General features: G+C 32.7%; 4 protein-coding genes across 4 annotated transcripts; all 4 read right to left on the minus strand.

Moving 5' to 3' along the window:
* Positions 1–271: 271 nt before the first annotated feature.
* Positions 272–11,099, minus strand: LOC139882382 (ras-related protein RABC1-like). Its single transcript, XM_071866711.1, has 8 exons — positions 10,863–11,099; positions 10,385–10,562; positions 10,188–10,256; positions 10,037–10,102; positions 7,683–7,805; positions 7,447–7,574; positions 7,245–7,311; positions 272–348 (listed from the first exon to the last, which is right to left on the minus strand). Exons 1-8 carry the CDS (start codon positions 11,097–11,099, stop codon positions 272–274), a joined length of 945 nt encoding a protein of 314 aa, XP_071722812.1.
* On the minus strand, positions 4,025–6,299 carry LOC139882392 (chaperone protein dnaJ 10-like). The gene is made up of 10 exons (XM_071866722.1): positions 6,213–6,299; positions 6,006–6,065; positions 5,836–5,918; positions 5,607–5,760; positions 5,262–5,391; positions 5,023–5,181; positions 4,708–4,892; positions 4,511–4,591; positions 4,229–4,369; positions 4,025–4,105 (listed from the first exon to the last, which is right to left on the minus strand). The coding sequence occupies exons 1-10, from the start codon at positions 6,297–6,299 to the stop codon at positions 4,025–4,027; spliced, it is 1,161 nt and encodes a 386-aa protein (XP_071722823.1).
* Positions 11,100–12,859: 1,760 nt separating the features above from the next.
* LOC139882386 (probable indole-3-pyruvate monooxygenase YUCCA11) lies at positions 12,860–14,417 on the minus strand. The gene is given in 4 exon segments (XM_071866716.1): positions 12,860–13,027; positions 13,147–13,283; positions 13,286–13,502; positions 13,815–14,417. Coding segments are annotated over 4 exon segments (1,125 nt in total).
* A 1,060-nt stretch (positions 14,418–15,477) lies between these two features.
* LOC139882387 (uncharacterized) lies at positions 15,478–22,330 on the minus strand. The gene is made up of 5 exons (XM_071866717.1): positions 22,156–22,330; positions 20,545–21,324; positions 15,982–16,094; positions 15,605–15,661; positions 15,478–15,498 (listed from the first exon to the last, which is right to left on the minus strand). Exons 1-5 carry the CDS (start codon positions 22,328–22,330, stop codon positions 15,478–15,480), a joined length of 1,146 nt encoding a protein of 381 aa, XP_071722818.1.
* Between the last annotated feature and the right edge of the window lie 542 nt (positions 22,331–22,872).

A 22,872-nucleotide genomic window follows, 5' to 3' on the forward strand; every position in this document is an offset into this window, starting at 1 on the left:
TGATGATCGGACGGTCATTGTGGCTTCTGCTGTTTGTCATGGCTGGAAGGAAGCTATTTGTTTGGGTCTCACTCGTCTATGTCTCTCTTGGTATCTTCACATTCATTCCCCTTCTTTAAATTTCTACTTGTTTTTTTGCTATTATAAGTATTATAGTATAACTGAATGGAATACGGATGTCTCCAATTAGGTAATCTGGTGCCTAATTTGTATCGTGTATCTCTAGCCTTGAGATGAATTTTTGTCACCTATTGCTATGAACTTTGTTTTTTCAATTGCTAATTGATTTCCTCTCTTCTTTCCAGGTGTAAGAACAACATGAACGAGTTGGTTCTGTCTCTAGCTCCCAAATTCACAAAGCTGCAAAGTCTGATTTTGCGTCAGGACAAGGCTCAGCTTGAGGATAATGCTGTTGAGACAATAGCGAATTCGTGTCATGATCTGGTGGAGCTAGACCTGAGCAAAAGTTTCAAGCTTAGTGACCGTTCCTTGTACGCTCTAGCTCATGGATGCCCTGAACTCACTAAACTCAACATCAGTGGGTGTACATCATTCACTGATGCTGGTGTCGAGTACCTTACCGGATACTGTACGAAACTAAGAGTTTTGAACCTTTGTGGTTGTGTCAAGGCTGCAACTGACAGAGCATTGCAGGCATGACTCCCTTCTTTATTTAACTGTCTATTCATTTTTGCTTTCATCAGGAAAGTAGAGTTTTTGACATGTTTCTATCATTATGAGGCAGGCAATTGGAAGAAACTGCAATCAGCTGCAGGCTCTGAATCTTGGTTGGTGTGAGAATGTTGGTGATCTGGGAGTAATGTGTTTAGCATATGGATGCCCTGATCTCATATCTCTTGATTTGTGTGGGTGTATTCTTATAACAGGTATTCTCTTTACTAAAGTGTGTTCGTTTTGTGTCCAGAGAAAAAAAATATGTGTTTTTTAACCGAAGACTATATCTCATTTTGGCTTCGGACCGTTCTAATAATGAGAAATTTTTTTTTTTTTTTCTTTGGGACAGATGATAGCATAATTGCTTTAGCAGACAGGTGTGTGCATCTAACATCGTTGGGGCTGTACTACTGCCAGAATATAACGGATAGGGCAATGTATTCTCTGGCACACAGTCGGGTAAAGGAAAAAGACTGGATGTGGCAATCAATGAAAGAAGAAGAAGGGCTTAGGAGATTGAATATAAGCCAATGCACAGCTCTAACTCCGCCAGCTGTCCAGGCATTATGCGACACGTTTCCGGCACTCCACACGTGTTCTGGGAGGCATTCCCTTGTCATGAGTGGCTGTCTAAATCTGACCTCGGTGCATTGTGCTTGTGCCGTTGCAGGACGTCGTACAGCCAATAATATTCCCAATCATGCCCATTGAATTAAATTCGAGGAATGGGAAAGCAGCAAGTATGCTCTTTTGTAATGTTTATAATCTTAGAGCAGACATTGGGCAGCTCTTGTTATTGTAACTTATGGCGGACACTACTCACTCTTCAGTACGACTTTTGTTCTTTGATTTATGTGAATTATTATGCACTGACTTTTTATGGCTCGCCAGATCCTTTTGTTAAGGTTCCTCGTGTCCTCGGTCTTATCGAGTTATTTCGGTTTTATTTTTCATCAACACCAGGTTTGCTAAAATTTCATCTTTCATAAGAATCATGAAAAGAAATGTTTGGTTTGTTGGTGGTTGGTTGCAAGGGAGAGAGTGGTGAGACTGTGGAGGAATTGCCGACGGCAGTAAAGTTTAAGGGGGGTAAAGGTGGATGTCAGTATAGTTACGGGAGCCAGTCGATAGCTTATGGAAAGTCTAGGGATGCCCAAATTTAAACATAATAGTTTTCAATTACAAGCCTACAACTCCCAGGATGTTAAGTGTTAACCAGCCTACGATTTGAAACAGAAGTACAAGTCCGAAGTGATTTAAGGTTTGCACTAGGCTACAATTCAGAAGTTACAACTCGGTCAACTTTGAATAAGCCTGCAAGTCGTATGATTTTAGCAAGCTTACAACTCGGAACCTACAATTGGTCACCTCTGAATAAGCCTACAAGTCGGTATGATTTTAAGAAGGCTACAACTCGGAACCTACTACTCAGTCAGCACTGAAGAAGCCTACAAGTCGGTATCATTTTAACAAGGCTACAACTCAGTCATTTTTGAATAAGCCTATAAGGTATGATTTTAACAAGGCGACAACTCGAACCTACAACTCAGTCAGCTTTGAATGATCCTAAAGTCTGTATTATTTTAGTAAGGATACAAATCTGTCAGACTTGAATAAGCCTACAAGTCGGTTTTATTTTTAACAAGGCTATAACTCGGTCATCTTTGAATAAGCCTATAAGTTGGTATGATTTTAACAAGGCTACAACTCGGAACCTACAACTCAGTAAGCTTTGAATAAGTTTACAAGTCGGTATGATTTTAACAAAGAAACAACTCTGTCAGACTTAAATAAGCTTACAGTCGGTTTTATTTTAACAAGGCTATCACTTGGAACCTTCAGCTCGGTCAGATTTGAATAAGCCTACAAGTCGGTTTGATTTTAACAACAATACAACTCGGTCAGATTTGAATAAGCCTACAAGTCGGTTTGATTTTAACAACAATACAACTCGGTCAGATTTCAATAAGCCTACAAGTCCGTTCGATTTTAACAAGCTTACAACTCGGTTATCTTTGTATACGCCAACAACTCAATACAGTAAAATCTCGATAAATGAATACTCTTGGGACCAGAAAAAAATATTCGTTTAGCGAGATTATTTATTTATCGATAAATGAATATATTATTCATTTATCGATAAATGAATTTTTATTCATTTAAAGATTTTTTTTATTATGCATTAGTTTTTTTATTCATTTTTCCATGTACAGTACAATGCATTAGGCTTTCCATGTCCGATTCATTTTCCCATGTTCCCATATGAAGGTACAATGAAGGTGTACGTATCTTTCAATGCATTAGGCTTCCCACACGTCCCATTTTCCCATACAGTGGATACATTGTATTAATAAAATAATATATGTATTTTATGGAATATCAAGAGTCTTAAAAAATGTATCTAACCCACACTACAAACTCTATACTAAATGATGAGAATGATCCAGAACCAGATGATAGTAGCGTCACACAAAATGTGTCATCAAAAGAAGCGTATCAAGCAGTAATTACCTTACGGAACTACTTTCTACAACACGAGCAAAATAATCCTCAAGTTTTGCTGGCGCTAGGAAAAATAAAGAATGAGATGAATTTTGGTGGGAAAAAAAAGCAAAAAACTATAGACTCATTTTTTGTAAAATAATGACTTATTGTATGAACATTGTTGCTTGAAAAAAAAATCTCTATATATTTATATATATATGTATTTTTTTAAAATGTGATGATTATTCATTTATATTTACCTAGGGTCTTTAAGGATTTCAAGAAAATTATTCAATAATGCATTTAGCGAAATTATTCATTTAGCCTCTTAGCCCAAGTCGGGATCGGGAAAAATTATTCATTTGTCGAGATTATTCATTTATCGAACATTCATTTATCGAGGTTTTACTGTATCAAGATAACTGAATAAGCCTACAACTCGGTAAGATTACAAATACTGAACCAGCTTACAACTCGGTATTTCTTTCAATAGAACTCATCTTTTTCCGGTCATCTCATTTTCAATTGACCTCAACGTTTTCTTCCGTCATCGAAATAAACTCTGCCGTTAACATCAACTAGATTGATCAGTTAAATATGTTTACGTGTACGAATGTTAAAAACTCACAAGTGAAAGATGAATTTACCGTTTACCAGATGTTTTTCTAATTGTATTTTGACAGCTTCGATAGTATATACCAAGCGTAAAAAATAGTGTTATATCACTGATGGTGTGTACATAATCTCAAACACAAATGAATAAAAATGATGGCTTCTGCCATTTTCTTTAAGGTAATCAAAACAAAAATCTTAACAAGAATGATTAATTGTATTTATAAGAGTATATGCATGTATGCATGATGCATCATTTGTTTCTGTATACAATCTCATCATCGTCCACATCAAATGCCGGATTGCACAGGCATCGGAAGAGTCTACCAATTCCCTGTCGAATTAAGGACAATGATTTGAATCAACAACACAGGAATTAGGAATCTGTCAGTCTGTCAGGATTTCAATCCTGGAAATAGCTTTAAAGATTTTGACCATGTATAATATGTAAATGTACCTGAGTGAGCAGTGGAGTCCGGTATGTTAGACCTCTCGTCGATTCATCATCAGAACTGCTTTCAGAAGAGCTGTCCTCGTCATCTTCATTCTCGATGGAATTCTTGTTTTTGGATGCTGTGCCATTTCTCGGTCTTTTCTCCTGGCAGGTCAGAGTATATAAAATCAGATTATCATACCAGATAAAACTGTTGGTATTATCGGAAAGGTCATCCACAAGATAACTACTGGGGAGAATTACAATGGAAGAGAGACTGGATGTATATTCTGATGTAAAACATACCTGAAAGATCCTTCCTAGGATCTTCAACGCCGTAGCACGAGCTTTAAGCTCATCTTTTCTCACATTATGCTCTCTTAGCACCTACATTTGAATTAATTTAGACACATAAATCAGTAACACTCGAGTTGAAAAACATTATTACCAATATCGTCTAGAAAGAAAGAATGGAACATATATACATATACAGATATACTCACCATTTGGCACACATGCATAAGTGTAACTTCAATATCTACTACATTCAATTTCCATAGAGATCTCATCAATGTGTCTTTGTTTGATTGTATGTGAGATTCAATTTCATTTTCAGGGCCAGTAGTACTGACATCCATTTTAGATTTCCTGCTGATGTCTTCCTGGAGTTGTAGCAACTGAAAGGCTCCTGAATTCAAACAACGTTGAATGGCGCCACACGGCAAGATTAATTCAGGGACGCAGTTAATTGCTTTGTTGAACGCATACGTGTACACAAAAACGCATACGTATCCAGAGGAAGATTGAAAAGCAAAAACCTTTTGCTGCAGTGATCTGTGATTTCCAGAAGTGTCCCTTATTCCTAACCCATTCTGCCAGAAAGGGGACTCCAAGATACATTGCTTTCTTTCCGAGCTCTAGTGCTGCTTGCCTCGAATAGATGTAGCCAATGGTATGCAATATATCGATGCCGAAAGCTGCAATTTCCAAACAAGCCAGAATTTATCATCATTGTTTGTAAATTGGAAACTAATGATTGGTCATTTTGGAATTTTACCAGCATCAGATAGCCGAGTAGCTTCCGACTCTGCACGTTGGACGAATCCCCTTTTGTCACCACGAGCATACTGGTTGAGGAAACTTCTCAGCAATCTGGCAAGCTTTTCTTCTCTTTCTTTCTGAACAGCCTGAATTCAAAATGCGGCCATATTACATGAGCGATCATTCAAAATGGTGCCAACGGTTTTACCTAGTATGGAGCGTAAGAGTTATATGTGGGGATTATCAGTAACTGACACTATTCAACTCGGTCACGGTTTATCTTAATAATACTTTTTTCCCTCCATTATTAAAAAAGGAAAGTTGTTTTACAAAAATATAAAGAAAGAGGAAGCAAGCTTGCCCTCAATCTCTGATTGAGTTTTTCTGGATTGTCATTTTCTGAGGCAAGTTCTGAAGAAGCCATGGATGCAACGGCGACATGCCCTATGTAGTCTTCGAATTGCTCACTTCCAAATAGAAGAGCAAACACAGCCATTGGATCAAGCATGGTTTCCCTGAAATATGGGATTATGATAATAAGAACATATATAAATAGTCCTGATACTATCAAGCACATGAAACAATCTTACTTGGATATACAATTCTTCCCATTTCTATCATATGACTCTCTTTGCACTTGATCACTCAAGATCTGATAAGCCTCACCTAATACCTATTGTATCGAAAAATTGAGTTTTCTTTGAACAAAATTTCAGATTATTGAATTAATTAACTCAAGAAGAAGAAGCATAGAACAAGCCTGAAATCTTGCAGCAGCTTCAGGATCATTAGGATTCTTGTCAGGATGAACTTGCCTTGCCTGTAACAGAGAAATATAGTCTAATTAAAGCTCGATCGAACAGGAAAATTAAGTCCCCGTTCTTTTTTTTATTGTCTCGTCTCGTCTCACTTCGATTCATATATCATTAAATCTTATCAGAACAGTCTTAAGAGTAATATAATTAACCTTGAGATAGTAAGCTTTACGAATCTCTTCCTCAGTCGCCGATGGACTAACGCCAAGAACATCATAGTACTCTGTCTCCATTACCATTGTTTTTGGATTAAGATCAGCCAAAAGCTGAGAATGAAAAAAGTTGAAGCTCAGAAACTAGACTAGCTCAGAGAGAATGATGGAAAAGGAGCACGAATGAGCTGACAATGGGACAGAAAAAGCTGATGGGTGTATTGTATGGATGTATTTTTATTATAATGGTGATCCCCACGAGACTCCATTGCCTTTTCTGCAAATTGAATAAAGTAGTATAGTGTAGTAGTAATTACATGCATCTGATCTGAATGAATAAAAAAAAAAAAAAAGCCTTTGCTTTTTCGCGGGAGCAAAATATTAGTATTACACTATTTTAACTGTCATCCAAGTGGCTCTAATTATCATAACCTCTTTTTTTTTAATCCCTTTTTAACTGGTTAAAATATTTTATATAAACCCTCTTTATAATCATCAGTACAACCCAAGTACCGACTAATTATAAATTGACTGGTGATTATTAGATTTTTAAATATGTGTGGAGAATTTTTTACAACTGTTATAAAATTTAATTTTCAATTTGGAGGAGTAAAGTAGATAATAATAAAGTCCAGGGATGTAATTACTAGTATGCTATAAGTTTAAGGGCTTCCACCCTACATTCTTTTTGGTATGCTTTCTTAACTAGTGAGAGACGAGCACATCTAAGGCCTTTTAGCCCATCACGATTAAGGCCTTTTAGCTCATCACGCTGATGTCCAATTTGTAAAAATGGACGTTGACAAAACTACAACTCGAAAAGCTCCTCAACAACAATACAACTAGGAAATTTTTGAGCAAGACTACAACTCAGAACGATATTAACAAGCCTACAACTCGGAACGGGATCATATTATGGAAAATAATAATACAAATTAAGTATTGGTAGAGTGGTAGTCATATATAGTTCAAATTAATACAATCACCATGAACAACAAACACTACAATATAGATCCTCCTCAGCTGGGGGATTCTGTTTGAAGATGTTCTTTTTCACACCAGATGAGTCCTCAGCCAACAGACTTGGTCTCTCCATTATCTGAAAAATCAAACAAACTCAGCTCAAGCTAATGTGGATACTAAAATGTTCTAAAATCCATAAGCCTGGTCAATAATGATCATCTGAGAATGGAAATATGGATAAAAGTTATATATTTATGAACATTTCAAGTACCTTAGCGACAAGCTCTTCGAAGCATTGCTCAACATTTTGTCGTGTTTTAGCACTACATTCCAGAAAAATGCATCCACATTCTCTAGCAAAGTCAGATCCTTCCTTTTCGTGACAACCCTTTGACTTTCCTAGAATACAGAAACCTAACAGCCATCAACTAGTGGAATTTTAAGAATGATTCTTCCCCCACGAATTACTAAGCACGTGGATTTATTGAATGGAATGAGTTTTTATACCTTTATCGACTTTGTTGCCAATGAGCATCTTAATACAGTCCTGATTTGTAGAATATAGGTCAATTTCTTTTGCCCATATATCAGACAGATTTGTAAAAGTTTCTCGCCTTGTAACGTCGTATACTTCACATACCAAAAAAACCAATTACCTCAACATGAGAAGATATTTGCGGAAAAATTTAGGTGTGCTTCTATAGATACTTTACATGTTTTTCTTTGTATAAAGTGATGATATATTGGACTAAATTAGTCGAATGTACCATCAATTCACACAAAAAACCACATATAAAAAGTAATTATAAAAATGCATATAAATAAAGCCAGATATTTGATCATGCTAAAAATCGAACAGACTGTAAGTAAGAGGGCTATTTAACAACATTTATCATCTTTGACTATAAAGTTGGTACAACAAGTTATCAAGAGAAAAGCAAGTTAATTATAAAACGTCTAAATATTTGAGGAAAATTGGGGATAGCTATTCTATTCGAGTTCGTGGAGATCCGTTAAATTTTATCTATCATGAAGTGGATTTGGAGGATAAAAAATCCCCACAGATATAGAGACGGATAGAAAAATTTATCCACTTTTTAAATGGAGGCGGAGACGGATACAAAATTTTATCCGCCGATATATCCACGGATATCCGTTTGCATAAAATAGATATAAATACTATTTTTTCAGTCCAATAAAAAATAGTTATATCGATTTTCTATAATTTGTTAAGTTACATCAATTTTATTTTACAAATGTTTAGTGTAACTATCAAATAATATAGCTATCGTTGTTTAATAAATAAAATAGTTTTCGATTGGTTTTATTTATTTTTATTTAGTTTTAAATTTTCGGAAAAATCCATTAATATCCATGGATATCGGTACCCGACATGGATACGGAGATGGATATAATTTTTTATATCCATCACAGATATGGAGACGGAGACAGAGACGGAGAGTGATTATTCTAAATGGATACGGAGGTGGAGATAGTATCATCTGCCCCGAATCCACTCTATTGTCATCCCTAGGAAAAACTGTACTTTATACCCTTCCTCTTTGAAAATGACAAAGAAAATATCCCTCTTGTTTTCAATTGAAGGAAAATACCCCTCTTAAATGATTACATTAAATAAAAATACCCCTCTACCGTTAAATAGTGCCAGTTTACACCTTTGTCCGTTAGACCATGTTACGTTTTACGTAGCACTTTAAACAAATCAAAAGTCGACACGTGTCAAATGATATGAAAATTACCACGTGGCACTTTATAATGCCACAAGATCATTAGACATGGAAAATCGGATCCAAATCAAACCGGCTCGGTCATAATGGAAATTGTCGTACCCCGTAACGGCCTATCCTCATCCTAAAATCAAAATCGACGAGCCCTTCTCCTACAAGCGGCGTCGCCGCACTATCACTGAAGATCTATTTGGATCTTCTCCCTCTCAAATCCTCAACCTCAAACACTTCTCTCAAAGACCTCATCACTTCCCCCAAGTTTAAATCTCCATAATACAAAAGGAAACTCAGATCTTGATTTCGTTTCAATGCGTTGATTATTTAAATTCATGTTTGGGTTTCAATCGTTATTCATTTTTAGAACAGATTGAATTTTCTTCATCTCATTTTTATTTTTTCAAAATAAAGGCAAAACAATGTTTCCGAAATTTCAAAATTTTGTTTTTGTATGAATTAAATTATTTGACTTACTATTTGTGGGGAAATAAATCAAGGATTTTAGAGTGTATAATGGTTTTTTCGATGTTCGTGACTGTTTGTATGATTCATGTTCTGGGTTTAACAGAGAAAGATTAATCTTTCGCTAATTTATGTTTTCACACGTTCTGTTGGAACGAAAAGAAAATGTCCCAGAATTAAACAAGTGAAGCAAGTTCGTCAGGGAGAGAAAGAGAGATATATTCATCGTCTCTGTCGTGGGTGGTGGATTGCTAATAATCTTGTCTTGATTATGAAGATTTGGCCGTGGGTGGTGGAAGAGCTAATTGAAGGATATGGTTCGGTTCGATATGTAGTTTGGGTTCATATTGATTATTATTTTGATTCGGATGATGTGGACTATCATATGGTAAAGTTAATTTTTCATGTCATTTGACACATCTTTATTTCTGATTTATGTAAAATGATCGAAACGATATGTAAAAACGGATAAAGATGCCAACTGACACGATTTAACGATAAGTTTTTTTTTTATTTAATATAATTATCTAAAAAGAATATTTTCATTTTTTTTTAAAAGAAATAAAGTACAGTTTTTTAAATATCAGCTTTTCGAGTTTAAAGAAAAAAGGAAACATGATTTCTACCGATGTAACAAAAGATCAAGTTAGGTACCCATGATTATTCCTTGAGCTCCTCTGTAATATGAACTTGTCAATGTTCTAAATCTTTCTTGTCCAGCTGCATCAAAAGAATAAAAATGTTGCAATCACAAAACCACATTTCAATTTCATCTGATTAATAGAAATGGGAATTATTTATTTACCTGTATCCCAAATTACAAGCTTCAATTTTTTCTCACCAAGAGTCATATATTTTATTTTAAAATCCACACCTACGAATCAAACAAGCAAAACCCAAAATTCAATCCAGAATTTCAAGCTTAATTTTCATGTAAAAATCAAAACTTTATTACAGAAAAGTGAAATATTCGACTTAATTAAGGAAATAGTACCAAATTACCAATTGTAGGTGAAAGCTGTTCAAAGTTGTTATTATCTGAAGTATAACTCAATAACAAACTACTCTTTCCCACGCCAGAATCTCCGATTAATAGCAACTTGAACCAGTAATCAAACTCTTCCTGTTGTCGTTTCATTGTTGATGATGGCCAAAACGCAGAACCCAGGTGATCAATTATCTTATAGAGAAAGAAAACAATATCAAAAAAAAGAATTTTTGGATGTTTAGCTTTTTATCACTTTGGTTTTTGGGTTTGTCTGGAGAATGCTGGAAAGAAGAACTCTCCAGTGTGTTTGCGAAGCAAGGAATAGTATATACTATATGATTAGGAAGTTGTAACGGATCATACGGTTTCTTCTACGAACACTAAATATTTAATTTATGGGTAATTATACCTTGACCCTTAACTATCACCAAACTAACATTTGGATCCGTAAGTTAACTAACATCACATTTTGGCCACTTAAAAGTTAAAAACTATCAGGGTCCGGCCGTTATTTTGAGCTCCCGCAGAAATAACAAATCTCAAAAGATCCACTGCTAAAATAAATGGACTAGAATTGTAACGAGTAGATGGAGAAGTTGAAATTTCATTTGGTTGTGGTGGTGAAGCCACGGCCGGTGGTGGCGATGTGGTGGAGGAAGGAGGCGGCGATTCCGCGATTGAGACGATGGGAGTATGGGGTGAATGGAGGAGCTGCCAGTAGAGTTGCATTGGTCTGACTTGATCAGTATTCGTTGATGATAGCTGCGGCGTTTTAAGGGATGGACCCAAACGTTAGTTCCATGATAGTTTAAGGTGTCACGGTATAAGTAATTATCTCTGAGTAGAATTTTCTTTCAACCCCTCAAACTTTATAGAAACTTACCCGACCATTTGAACTTGAATTCAGAATTTTCCTAACGCATCTGACTTTAGTCTTTGCGTTAACGTTCATGAATTTCGACGTATCATGCTAATAGCTGATTTGAAACATGGCATGAACGCGTCTCCTTTATGATTTATAAAATGTCTAGCAGTCCAAAATACAGATACTTTCGTAATGGTGGGATTATTACTAATTAGCATTATATTAGAAAAAAACGAATAATTTTTTACTCTTTTTTATATGCCTAATCGATCTATCCATCTAAAGTCTGATCTCTCCCATAAATCGAACACATACATCTTCCTCATGCATCAATTGTTTGGTCACGCCTGAATGATCGACAGGAAAGACAAATAATTTGAGCACATATTACATATATGTACTAAAAAAAAACCTACCAAAAAACCCAAGAAAAATATCAAATGCTTGTAAGTTTTTCTTGGATTAATGATTCTTAACTTTTTCTTTTTCTTTTTAGCATCATTTTCCTACTAACTTATATATATATATATATATATAAAGAGTATCCAGCAGCACATATACTGACCGGGACCGCTGGACAATTGAATATTCTGAATTTTTTAATTTATTTCAATTACAAATTTTATTATCAAATCAAAATTTGATACATGACATTTTATTGATGAATAGAAATTTGATATATATATTTTTAAATTTTTAAAATATAATGATTCATAATAAAATTCTACCAATTATTTTTTTCTAATAAAATAATTTTATTTCTAATCAATTTTATATCTATTATTTAAAAAATTATTCCGAATAAAATTATAACACATTAGTTTTTTCTAATTTTCTTATTAAACAATTTTTCCTAATTAAAATTTATTATTCTTTTTTTCATTCCTAATTAAAATAGGCACGTCTTCTTTTTTCCAATTCAAACGAACATATTATTAAAAACTTATTCCTAATCAAATTATAATATATATCATTTAATCTAATTTTTTTTATTTAATTATTATTCCTAATAAAAATCCGTTATATTTTTTTTCTATTTTTAATTAAAATAGTATATTTTATTTTTCAAAAAAAAACAATTAAATTGATTAGATGTAATTATAAATTTTATTGTAAAATATAATATTGATATGTAACTTTCACTTTTTGCTATGTTTGTTATTTTTGAAACCAAAATAAATTTTTAATTGTAGATTTTTGAAATAAAATCAAAATAATTATAATTGATATAAAATTAAAATAATTATTTTTTATATAATATTTGGTATAAATTTAATAATGTTTAACATAAATAATTATTATATAACTTTTTATATGATATATTTAAATTATTAATATTTAAAAATACAAACTTTCTGTCCAATAGACGGAACTATTGACTTGTCGTATAATAAAAACTGGGTAATAAGTTCAAAATCCCACAACAATATATAACAAAACATTTCTAAGAACATAGGAAGTTCAAGAAACAATTAAAGCATCCTGAGATGGACAACAAAACATTCCTAAAAACATAGGAAAACAAAACAAAACGAAAATCCTGAGATGGACAGACAGACACTTGTTGAAACAAAATAATTTAAAGAAAGACGATCTATAGCAAGTTACGAACTGTACTTCTCCTTCAAGGATTAAGAGCTAAATTAATGTCATCGGAAATTTTCTTCGCATCACTTGAGATCCCAAACAAACCCATGTTGGAAAATTCAGCACAGTAAAGTCCATTTTGCCCTAACTTCCGGTGATTGGAGAAAGTATTTCCTGGCATTCCATTTTCATCAAAATCTCCAGTCTACAATCACTAAAAAAAAAGTCCATCAATTAGGAATATATATATTTATTAAGCATTAATTAAACATATATATTACTAATAATTAATGAGCTTCATTTATTATAATATTTGTTACATACCTTGAGCCATTGAGTAACGGTGCTCCTGTAACCTGTAGCAAAGATAATTGCATCAAAATGCTTAATCTCATCATTCTCAAACATCACATTGTTTCCGACGATTTTCCTAATGGCCGGAAAGACCTTGATTTCTCCATCTTGATTCGATAGAGAGCTCCAACATCAATGGTGGGTGTCCTTCCGGTTACCTTCTTGAATGAAAAAGGGCCCAAATCTGGCCTTGGAATGCCAAATTTCGAAGTGTTTCCATACCAAAGCATGCTGAGAAACACAACGATTGTGTCTACTAACTTTACCGGGAAGTACCTCAACAAAACCATTCCTAAGTACACCAGATGCTTGGTCACTATGTGTGTCTGTATACAAAAAATTTTCATTAGAAAAATAAAACATTAATTACCGATTAGCTAGGCATTAGGTTTGGCACGTATACGAGTATGAAATTACAATAATCTCTCAAAATATTTTTTCATATGAAATATTGCAATTCGTAAGAAACTAATCAGGAAATAGATGTATTGGACAAAACTTAATAATAATATGAAAACAATTTAAAAAACATCAAATCATAATAAACAAACCTAAGCTTATCTTAAACTATTGATCAGTAATGAAGGCAATTAATTAATTTATGAATGAATTAATTGATCTAATAGATAGTACTTTACCGAACTACGAGCGACAAGGGAAGTCTTAGCGCCAGATTTGTATACATCAAAAGCTATATCCATGCCTGAATTACCGCATCCCACGACTAAGACTTCTTTTCCTCCATAGTTGTCACCCGTGCTAGAGTGCAAGAATTTGCCACCAAAACTCTCCAATCCAGGCACATCAGGAATTATCCCTTCATTATTGACACCAGTAGCTATCACCATGAACCTCCCTACATACGTTTCCTCAGCATTAGAGGCCAAGTTTTCGGCCTCGACGTACCATTTCCCCTCACTTTCATCATAGGTTGCAGCCTCCACTGTCCTATTGAAGAGTGGTCGGATGATGAATTTCGAAACGTAGTTGTCCAAGTAGGTGATGAAACCACTTCTTGAGATAAAAGTTGGTGCATCAGCTGGAAGTGACATGTAGGGAAGCTCATAGAATTGCTTAGCAAGGTGTAATTTGAGACGATCATATGCTCTTTTCCTCCAAAGGGAGGCACAACAATCATCTTTTTCAAGGACGATATTTGGTATTGAAGCTCGGTTAAGACAAGCTGATACAGCTAGGCTGGCAAGGCCAGCGTCGATGATCAAAACCGAAACTTCTTCCATTAATAGAAAATTGTTATGGCTCTGATCAATATTTGTTTATTTCTTTGTGTTTTATTGTTTAAGAAGAGAACAATGAAGGTTTATACCAGTGAATGTGGTCTATATTGTTTTCTACTATATATAATTACTAGGACAAGGTTCGTGATTTAGTCGCGAGCTTGTGTATGTAAACATATAATGATAATAATAAAATACGAAAATTATGAGTACATTTTTGATCGGAAGCAGCTCAAGCTTGCTTCAATTGACCCATGTGGCTCGTCAGTTGGTAGACACACATCATCATTAAAATGAAAAAGTCGGATAACATTACCATTGCTCAGTTTGTAACTACAAATAATAATTTTCAACGTTTGGCAATCAAAAAATGAGAGCGTAATCTTCACTATCTGGTTATCCTTGCTAGATATGTTAACTGACAAGAAATGGATATTTGACATTTTGAGTTTCACTGATTCTATGTTCAAAAACCGAAAAATTTGAAGGCAATGATATCAGAATATTAACAAAATAATGTTGTGATTATGTCCGTAGGAGTAATTTGAAGGTAAGGAAGTAACTGTTGAGTACTGATTTTGCCCTTTGAAAAAGGGCACTTTGTACAGATGCACTATACACACCCTCTTTAGGAGCCAGAGAAAGTGTCCGTTAAAACTTTGTTCACTCGTTAAATTTGCCAACAACATTATTCTCAAACAGGTCACCACATTTAATATGTAAAATTGACATATATATAATTAGGTATTTATGGCAATTAGTGTAAAGAGAAGAAATTGACTAATTCTTACATGATATTCTGTTTCGTCAGGTTGATTATTTGCATGTCTGCATGCAAGCAACATTAGCAGTGCATGACGGATTTGCAATGCACTCAACGAGTTCTAACCTGAAAATTTAAAGGACTACCTTAATAGAGTTGACATCATTTAAATACAAACTAAACGCAATAGCAGACTCATAAGTTTTAAACAGAATAATCTTCAAAAGCTAATATGAAATCTGAATGCAGACAAATGGAAAGGACTACGTGATGAACTAAAATTTACAGGACAACTTATGTTTAATTCCCACTTCCATCAACCTGCAAACAAAAAATAAATATGCATTTTCTAAATAATATTTTAAAAAATAAAAATGTAACACATCACAAGGATATGTATAATGATTCAATAAATGCAGAGACTCACTTTCATTGAGTTCTTTTTCGTATGAAACTTCTTCATCTTCTTTTCTTTTTCCTCTTGCTCTCATAATTTTCAAAATACAAAAAACTGTAATAAAAAAATCGAATGACAATCTCTAGAATTGCCATAGATATTTTGAAAATAAGAGATATCCAACCTGAACTCTGATGCGGTAAGACAATGAGCAATCCTGCTAAAGCATGTTAACCCTTTATATCAACTGTCAAAGAGGAAGCAAAATAAAAATTAAGAGTAAAGAAAACTTATTTATAAGTTGCAACTGTAATGTCCACCTAATAGTCAATTGAACTGATTGCAGTAAAATACAACAGAAGCACAAAGTACATATTATACATCCGACCTTATGCTCCATAACGAACTTGCTTCAGATTATGCAGCCTAAATATTGTTTCTCTTTGTTTTAGAATCTTCAACATGCTGGCATCATCATTTTTTTCCTGATTAAATAAACCAATTCCATCATCAACTGAAGCTATAGAAAATGCATTAGTTGATTATAAGCATAACCACAACATAACTGATACATGAACTACTCCAAACGCTCATCTTTTAATTTGTCCGTAAATGTCACGCAGCAATTTCATGAAGTAAATGGTAAATATATATTAAGAATCTTAGGGTTTAGGGATTAGAGAAAAAGAAACTTATATGTTCTGTGTTCAAACCGAGTCAACTCACTAAGTTAGCTCGACCGAGTCAACTCAGTGACTGGTCGAGTTAACTCAGCCCAATCCAACCGATTTACAGCCTGTGCCAAGAGTGAAAAAGCTTTCTCTCGTCGTCTCTAACCTCCTCTAAGTCAAATCGAACCTCGACAAAGCAAACCGAAGATTTGAGGTAAATTTTCAAGCAAATTACAAATCGAATTAAAAAAAAAAACCATGTCATTAAGGTTAGAATTCATTGTAGAACAACATATTAAAGAATCGGGCAAAAGCCCCAAATTTTTGTTCAAATGATCGAAAATCTAAAACTCGAATTAAAGTCGTTAAAGAGAGAATCAGGGAAATCAAATCTTAGATTAGTAGTCCTCGACTCGTCCGCCATCAAACCCAATCAAAATTGCCAGATTCTGGGCCGGATTCGACACGGCGACAAGTTATAGAGAAGAGAGTCGAGAGATAGAGTTATACGGAGAAGAAAGGAAATTGTGAATGAACCGATTCGGTTCAGTCAGTTTTATAGTTGAGTTGAACCGGTCTGAATTCTTAAATGACTATTTTACTCTCTAGCCCTCGAAATATTTACAGTCCTACCAACAGTTTCGGATGGGCCGAGAGAGGCGGCCATGTGCTTGCGTTTCCCAATATCACTATTCATGAAGCCCAGTCCGAAATACTGTTTACTCGGCCTAATTTGACTCCCAATCCTAAATTGAAACCCTAAAATGGATATTTTTTATCTTCCGAACTTAATAAAATCCTTTTTATTCGATCAAATCTATAAAAATTTTAGTATAACTTAATATTAATATTACAGACCTGATTATATAAAATTTTTATAATTAAATAATTAGATTCAATAAATCTTAAATTATGATTTATTTAAATGATAAATAAATAATTTTAAATTATATAATTAAATAAATCAGAATAACATTAATGGTGAGATTTGATGGAGGTAGAAAATCATAAGGATATGAAAATATGAATAATAATTTTAATAATGATTTGAATGTAATTTTATAAAAATTTGATGAATAGTGGAAACATACTATTTATATGTTTATATGGGAGACTTTTTTTCTTTCCTTATATATATTCTAACTTACTAGATTAATCCTGTTTTTTTTTAAAGATCAGTCAATCCATTTTAATGTTTGTAATATCTTAATTGGTCAATTTGATTTCCATATATTGATGCAGAATAAACATGTATCTTTGACGCTGTAGAGATTATCCTCATTAAAGATATTACGATGATAATCTGAATTTATCCAAAAAAAATCATTGCATTTGGTCATACATTTTATACCATTGTATGGAGGTCTATGATCTCCTTTAAACTATTTTTATATTTTATCGCTATACAAAAAAAAAAAAAATAATAAAAAAAAAATAAAAAAATTATACCATAGTGATTAAAACATACATATCTGTACACACAATTAAAACAAATTAAAATAAAAAATTAAAATAAATATACATATTGTACAATTGTTTATGAGAATTTTATACAACCATAACTTCTAAACATTTTATATATACTTTTATAGTTGATAATATGATGAGAAATTTATACGTACTAAGATATGTATAGATGAGCTTAAAAAAATATATGTATAGATGATAAATGGTAAATATTTCAAATCTGATTATTTGAAGAAAAAAACGGATATTGTAATCATGTTTTTGGTCATAATCATTCTTATTTTTATTTTGTAATCATTTTTTGGTCATAATCATTTTGGTTATTATATATTTTTATATCATTATTTTACTACTACTGAATTTGTAACCTAAGATATTATCTGTTGACTTAAAATATGATTTTACTGTAATAAAAAAAATGATTTTACTGTCAACAAAAAAAACTTGTTCTATAATAATAAATTAATTATTTCTCCTACACATCATGTCATTAAACTTTACCTAGGTTACAAATAAGCTCCTTGATCAACTACACTTTCTCACATTTAGATCCTTAAAATTCACTTCCGTAGTTACTAATTAGCATCTGGATTATCCTTGATGTCAAGTCATGTTAGTTGTGCTTATCTGGCACTTGACTGGGCGTTAATCGATGAGATGTCATTTGTTTTGTATTAGAAAAATTATAGGAAAAAAAAATTCATCTCCAAGGATATAGGTGCTAGATGAAAGTAAAGTTTAAGGATCTAAATGTGATAAAAGTGTAGTTAAGGAGCTAATTTCTAACTTTAGGTAAAGTTTAAGGACCTGGTGATGTAGTAATCTCTTTTTCTAATTACCAAATATTTGCAGACAAATCTGTTGGTCGGAAAATAAGTGTTTTCTCTGTCATGTCAATCCATACAGTAACGAATCTAGCCGGAAAAACTAGCCTATGCGATATGTAATATATTGATTACTATAAAATAAAAATATGTACTGTTCAGAATTATCACTAACTATTTTTTATTTAATTGTGGTAAATAATTTTTATAGCCTATGATGTATATTATATTTTTAGTTTTAGTTTTATTTTATGAACTTATTATTATTATACTATTCTTCATAATTTTTTTTAATACTAGTCCATATTTCTAATATAAAATGTATATTATTTGTATACTATTATTTTATTATTTTTGTCACTTTATAAAATGTTTCTAGTATAAAATTTATAAAATATATATACAGTAGAATAAATCATAACCTCGTTGCTCTTCTAAGTTCTATATAAATTCATAATATATATTTTAAATATGTATTTAATATAATATTTTTTTTCACTTAATGTTATATTTTTTTATCCATATACATATTTCTAAAACATAGTCCTACTTGTTGCTTCCCTACACTACCTATACATCCATCCCTTACCGTAAAATTTATAGTAGCCATATTGTACATAGGTTAAACATTTTAAATTTTTTTTGGTATTGGAAATGACTAATGAGAATATTTCACTCCAGAATTAGTGAGTTAATTAAGAAAAAAACAACTTAATTTGGACATAAGATAATTAAGAATATTGTTAACATGATCTGCTAAAGCGTTTTTATCCACCTCAAGATAGTCTATAAATCTGTTTTACCTTTTTTCAAACTTAAAAAACTTCTTTCTCTTCAATTAACGAAAGATTGACTATACGTACCTAGTGATATTAATTACAACCACCACTAATTACAACCACCACGGAACACTTTAGTTATACTTTTTACCGGATATAACACATAATCCTTACACACCATTTAAATCTTGACATGTATACTATTTGTGTATTATATTTTTCAGATTTATTTGCCATATAATAATTGATATGTCATAAATTAAAAATACATAAATTATTTATATGAAAAGTATAACATATAAACAGTACACATATCGATATCTCAATAGTATGTATAAGGATCACGTGTTACATCCAATGCACTTAAAAATTTCTGTATAATTTATGTATATATATCTCATTGAAAATCAATATAATATATATATTAAATCTAACCCTATATATATATATTTTAAATCTAACCCTATGCTGCTCCTCCAAGCTACCTATAAAAAAATCCATATATATTCCGAATGCGAATTGATAACGAGATGATCGCGCGATCAGCACAAATGGAAGTCTATGGAGAGAGTTGAGAGGCAAACGATGACCTACCCATTTCCAGGCATTAGGAAATCTCCCTTCCATTCTTCAGATTCACATCAGAGTAAGAATATTACAAGTAATATGATATATGATGTTTTAATTAATTTGCAAAAAATATTAAAAAATATTTTTTAGATAAAAATATATTCAATACACTTTATAAATCAGGTCACAATCATGAGTTAAAATTGTAATATAAGAGACCAAAATATGATATAAAAGAATACTGAATGAAAATAATATTGTACAAAATAGGTAAAACATCACGTATTATAAATTGTAATATAAGAAAGACTATTAAAAATATCATGTATTATTAGACGGTGAGAGTATATTATAACAAAGTAATACAAATATGTATAATCAACCTACAGACAAGAATACTCATCGGATAATTGGACTTATAAATATGCCTGCCTATTTACATAAGATCAAAATAATTTATATATTTGTTCAATCTATATTATGAAGAAAAGGAATTAACTGATCAAACCTATAACTAGTACGTGCATGCACACAAATATATTCTAGAAAACCTAGTTAATATATGACTAAGATTACTAAATTTATTATGAATTATATCCGTTCTTTATGATCAAGAAATTATCCTACTCCAAGGAAGTCTATAAAAGGAACATCCTTGCCTTTGCTAGAACTCTCATCTTGTAGCTCCCCTTGCTCTTCTATGCTGCTCTTGGCCTCTTTCTTATTTTCTTCATGGTCATCAGTTTGTCTATTGAACCCAACAAATTTATAATTAGGAACCACGCCCTTCCTTGGATTAATCCCAAATGAACTCTGAATATTCTGAAATTTGCCGTGCAACACTGTCGATGACGACGAAGATGGATGTGAGTTCAAATAGTTATATCTATGAAGTGACTGCTTTAGAAATGGTCTTCTGATTGAGCTCTCCATTCCTATGAGATTAATACCAGTACTTGATGATGAACTAGGGTAATAATTATTTTTTCCGTCACGTCGCAATAAATCCCACAACATTGATGATGAATTACTTGAGGTTGTTGAATTGCCGAAATTCCAAGATAATAGTGACGAATTAGTACTATTTCTGTTGGAATTTTGAAATTCGGAGAATCTAGTACTATTGCAATGATCAAACCCAATTGCCGACGACGACGAATTAATCTTGGGATGAAAATATTTATTAATGTCTTGGAAATTACTTGTCTTATTGGTACCACAAAGCTTGGATTGTTCTCTCTGCTTCCTTGCCATTATCACATGCCAATGATTCTTTACAGCGTTATCTGTTCTACCGGGAAACAGTCTCGCGATTAGTGCCCATTTGTTGCCATGAATCCGATGAGCAGCAAGTAGTCTCTCTTCTTCCTCTTCTGAGAATGGTCGTCGGTTGATTCTTGGGTCTAGTTGATTAAACCACCTTAATCTACAACTCTTCCCTGTAAAAATAAATCATGAACATGCGAAATCTTGCCACAAATTAACTGGTTTCTTTAAAAGATGCGTGGCCAGCTAGCGCCAGTAACATTTGGCTTTTCCATTTTTGATAAGAAAAAGATTCATTACTTGACGATAATGAAGATACAACACCTAAAAATTTTTTTGGGAAAAAATCTAATGAAGGATTTCATTTAGCTTTTCCATTGTTTTCTTAATTTAGAATATCACATATAACGTTATATGTATCACTATATATATAAGTATCCAGAAATTCACATGTCGGACATGTTATGACTAACCCCTTCACAAACGGAAAGAGAGATATTGGTTACTTCATATTTATGCCCATGCATGTTATATACCACGCTGAAAACGCGACTCAGCGACATATGAGCTAGGCGTGTTGCCAAATACACAAAATGTGTCGTTGAGGTGCCACAGCAACGAAGCAGCTGGGTCGCCCGAAATCGTGTAGAATTTCTAATATTGAAACTAGAGCCTCAAAAAACTTGATGAGGCACCAAGGTCAAATAGATCTAGCGGATTAATTACTTGATTGCTCTTCTTTTCAATTTTGGTTTGATAAATTTTTTAACAAAAATAAAATTATTGATCATAAAATTAATTACTAGCTTAAAACTCGCCTAGCTAATATATTCAGCAAGATTTATTTTATCAAACTATAGATTATCCTTTGATTAATTAATTAAATTCAAAAACTCGATCACTTTGAAAGAAGATAAGTAGGATGTTGATCATGAAAGAAAAAAGAGAGACGATGATGAGATGATGGTTTGATGATAATTATTGATAATTAATTGATTAATTACCTGATCTTCCACGGAGCTTCTCGGCAATAGAATTCCAGTTTTGAGCTCCATATTGTTCAACAAGTAACCTCAACTTTTCATCCTCAGCAGGTCTCCAATGACCTCTTGGACAACTACTGCTACTCTTTGTAATTTTTTTATCATCGCCAATCGAGGATTTGCAATCTAATTCCATCACTAGCTAGTTTTAATCACGCGATCAGGATCGATTTTTCCGTCGAATACCTTGGATTAGACGTTCTTTGACACGAGATAGAAATCCAAAATAGAAAAACCTCGAGAAGATATATACTAGAAGAAGAAGAAAATGAGGACGAAAAAAGAGAGATATCAACAGAATACAGAAAGTGGGGTTTGGTTAGGGTTATAGATGGAATGTCACTTTTGTTGCATTCACACGACAAACACTATTTATAAACCTATATATACATGTTGTTGTTAAAAACATGACTTTTCTACATTTGAGTATACAAAATAAATAAAACTGAACGTTTCTTTATTTTACTGTCTAGACTCTAGTCAATTTTATTTTTATTTTCCACTATCGACAAAGAAATTTTGACAAGGTTGGCCGTGTATTATAAACCTAGTTTGAGTTGTGTGAATATATCGGTATGTATAATTTTAAATATATATGGTTCAAATGCTCATCCAGTAAAGATTTTTTTCAAGAAAATGAGGGATATAACATCCATTTCACAATATTTGATGTTTTAA

Source organism: Rutidosis leptorrhynchoides, unplaced genomic scaffold (assembly GCF_046630445.1).
Source record: "Rutidosis leptorrhynchoides isolate AG116_Rl617_1_P2 unplaced genomic scaffold, CSIRO_AGI_Rlap_v1 contig263, whole genome shotgun sequence".
Taxonomy (NCBI): Eukaryota; Viridiplantae; Streptophyta; class Magnoliopsida; order Asterales; family Asteraceae; genus Rutidosis; species Rutidosis leptorrhynchoides.

Coding starts and splice junctions, on each gene's coding strand:
- LOC139882387 (XM_071866717.1), bottom strand. CDS start 22,330: ATGGAATTAGATTGCAAATCCTCGATTGGCGATGATAAAAAAATTACA. Junction 16,095..20,544: donor AGATGAGAGTTCTAGCAAAG/GCAAGGATGTTC, acceptor CATTTTCTATAG/CTTCAGTTGATGATGGAATT. Junction 15,499..15,604: donor CGAAAAAGAACTCAATGAAA/GTGAGTCTCTGC, acceptor TTTTGTTTGCAG/GTTGATGGAAGTGGGAATTA.
- LOC139882382 (XM_071866711.1), bottom strand. CDS start 11,099: ATGCAACTCTACTGGCAGCTCCTCCATTCACCCCATACTCCCATCGTC. Junction 10,257..10,384: donor ACAGCTTTCACCTACAATTG/GTAATTTGGTAC, acceptor TTTGATTCGTAG/GTGTGGATTTTAAAATAAAA. Junction 7,806..10,036: donor AGCTCAAGGAATAATCATGG/GTACCTAACTTG, acceptor TGGTATGTGAAG/TATACGACGTTACAAGGCGA.
- LOC139882392 (XM_071866722.1), bottom strand. CDS start 6,299: ATGGTAATGGAGACAGAGTACTATGATGTTCTTGGCGTTAGTCCATCG. Junction 5,182..5,261: donor TACTCGGCTATCTGATGCTG/GTAAAATTCCAA, acceptor TGGAAATTGCAG/CTTTCGGCATCGATATATTG. Junction 4,370..4,510: donor TCCTAGGAAGGATCTTTCAG/GTATGTTTTACA, acceptor CTGACCTGCCAG/GAGAAAAGACCGAGAAATGG.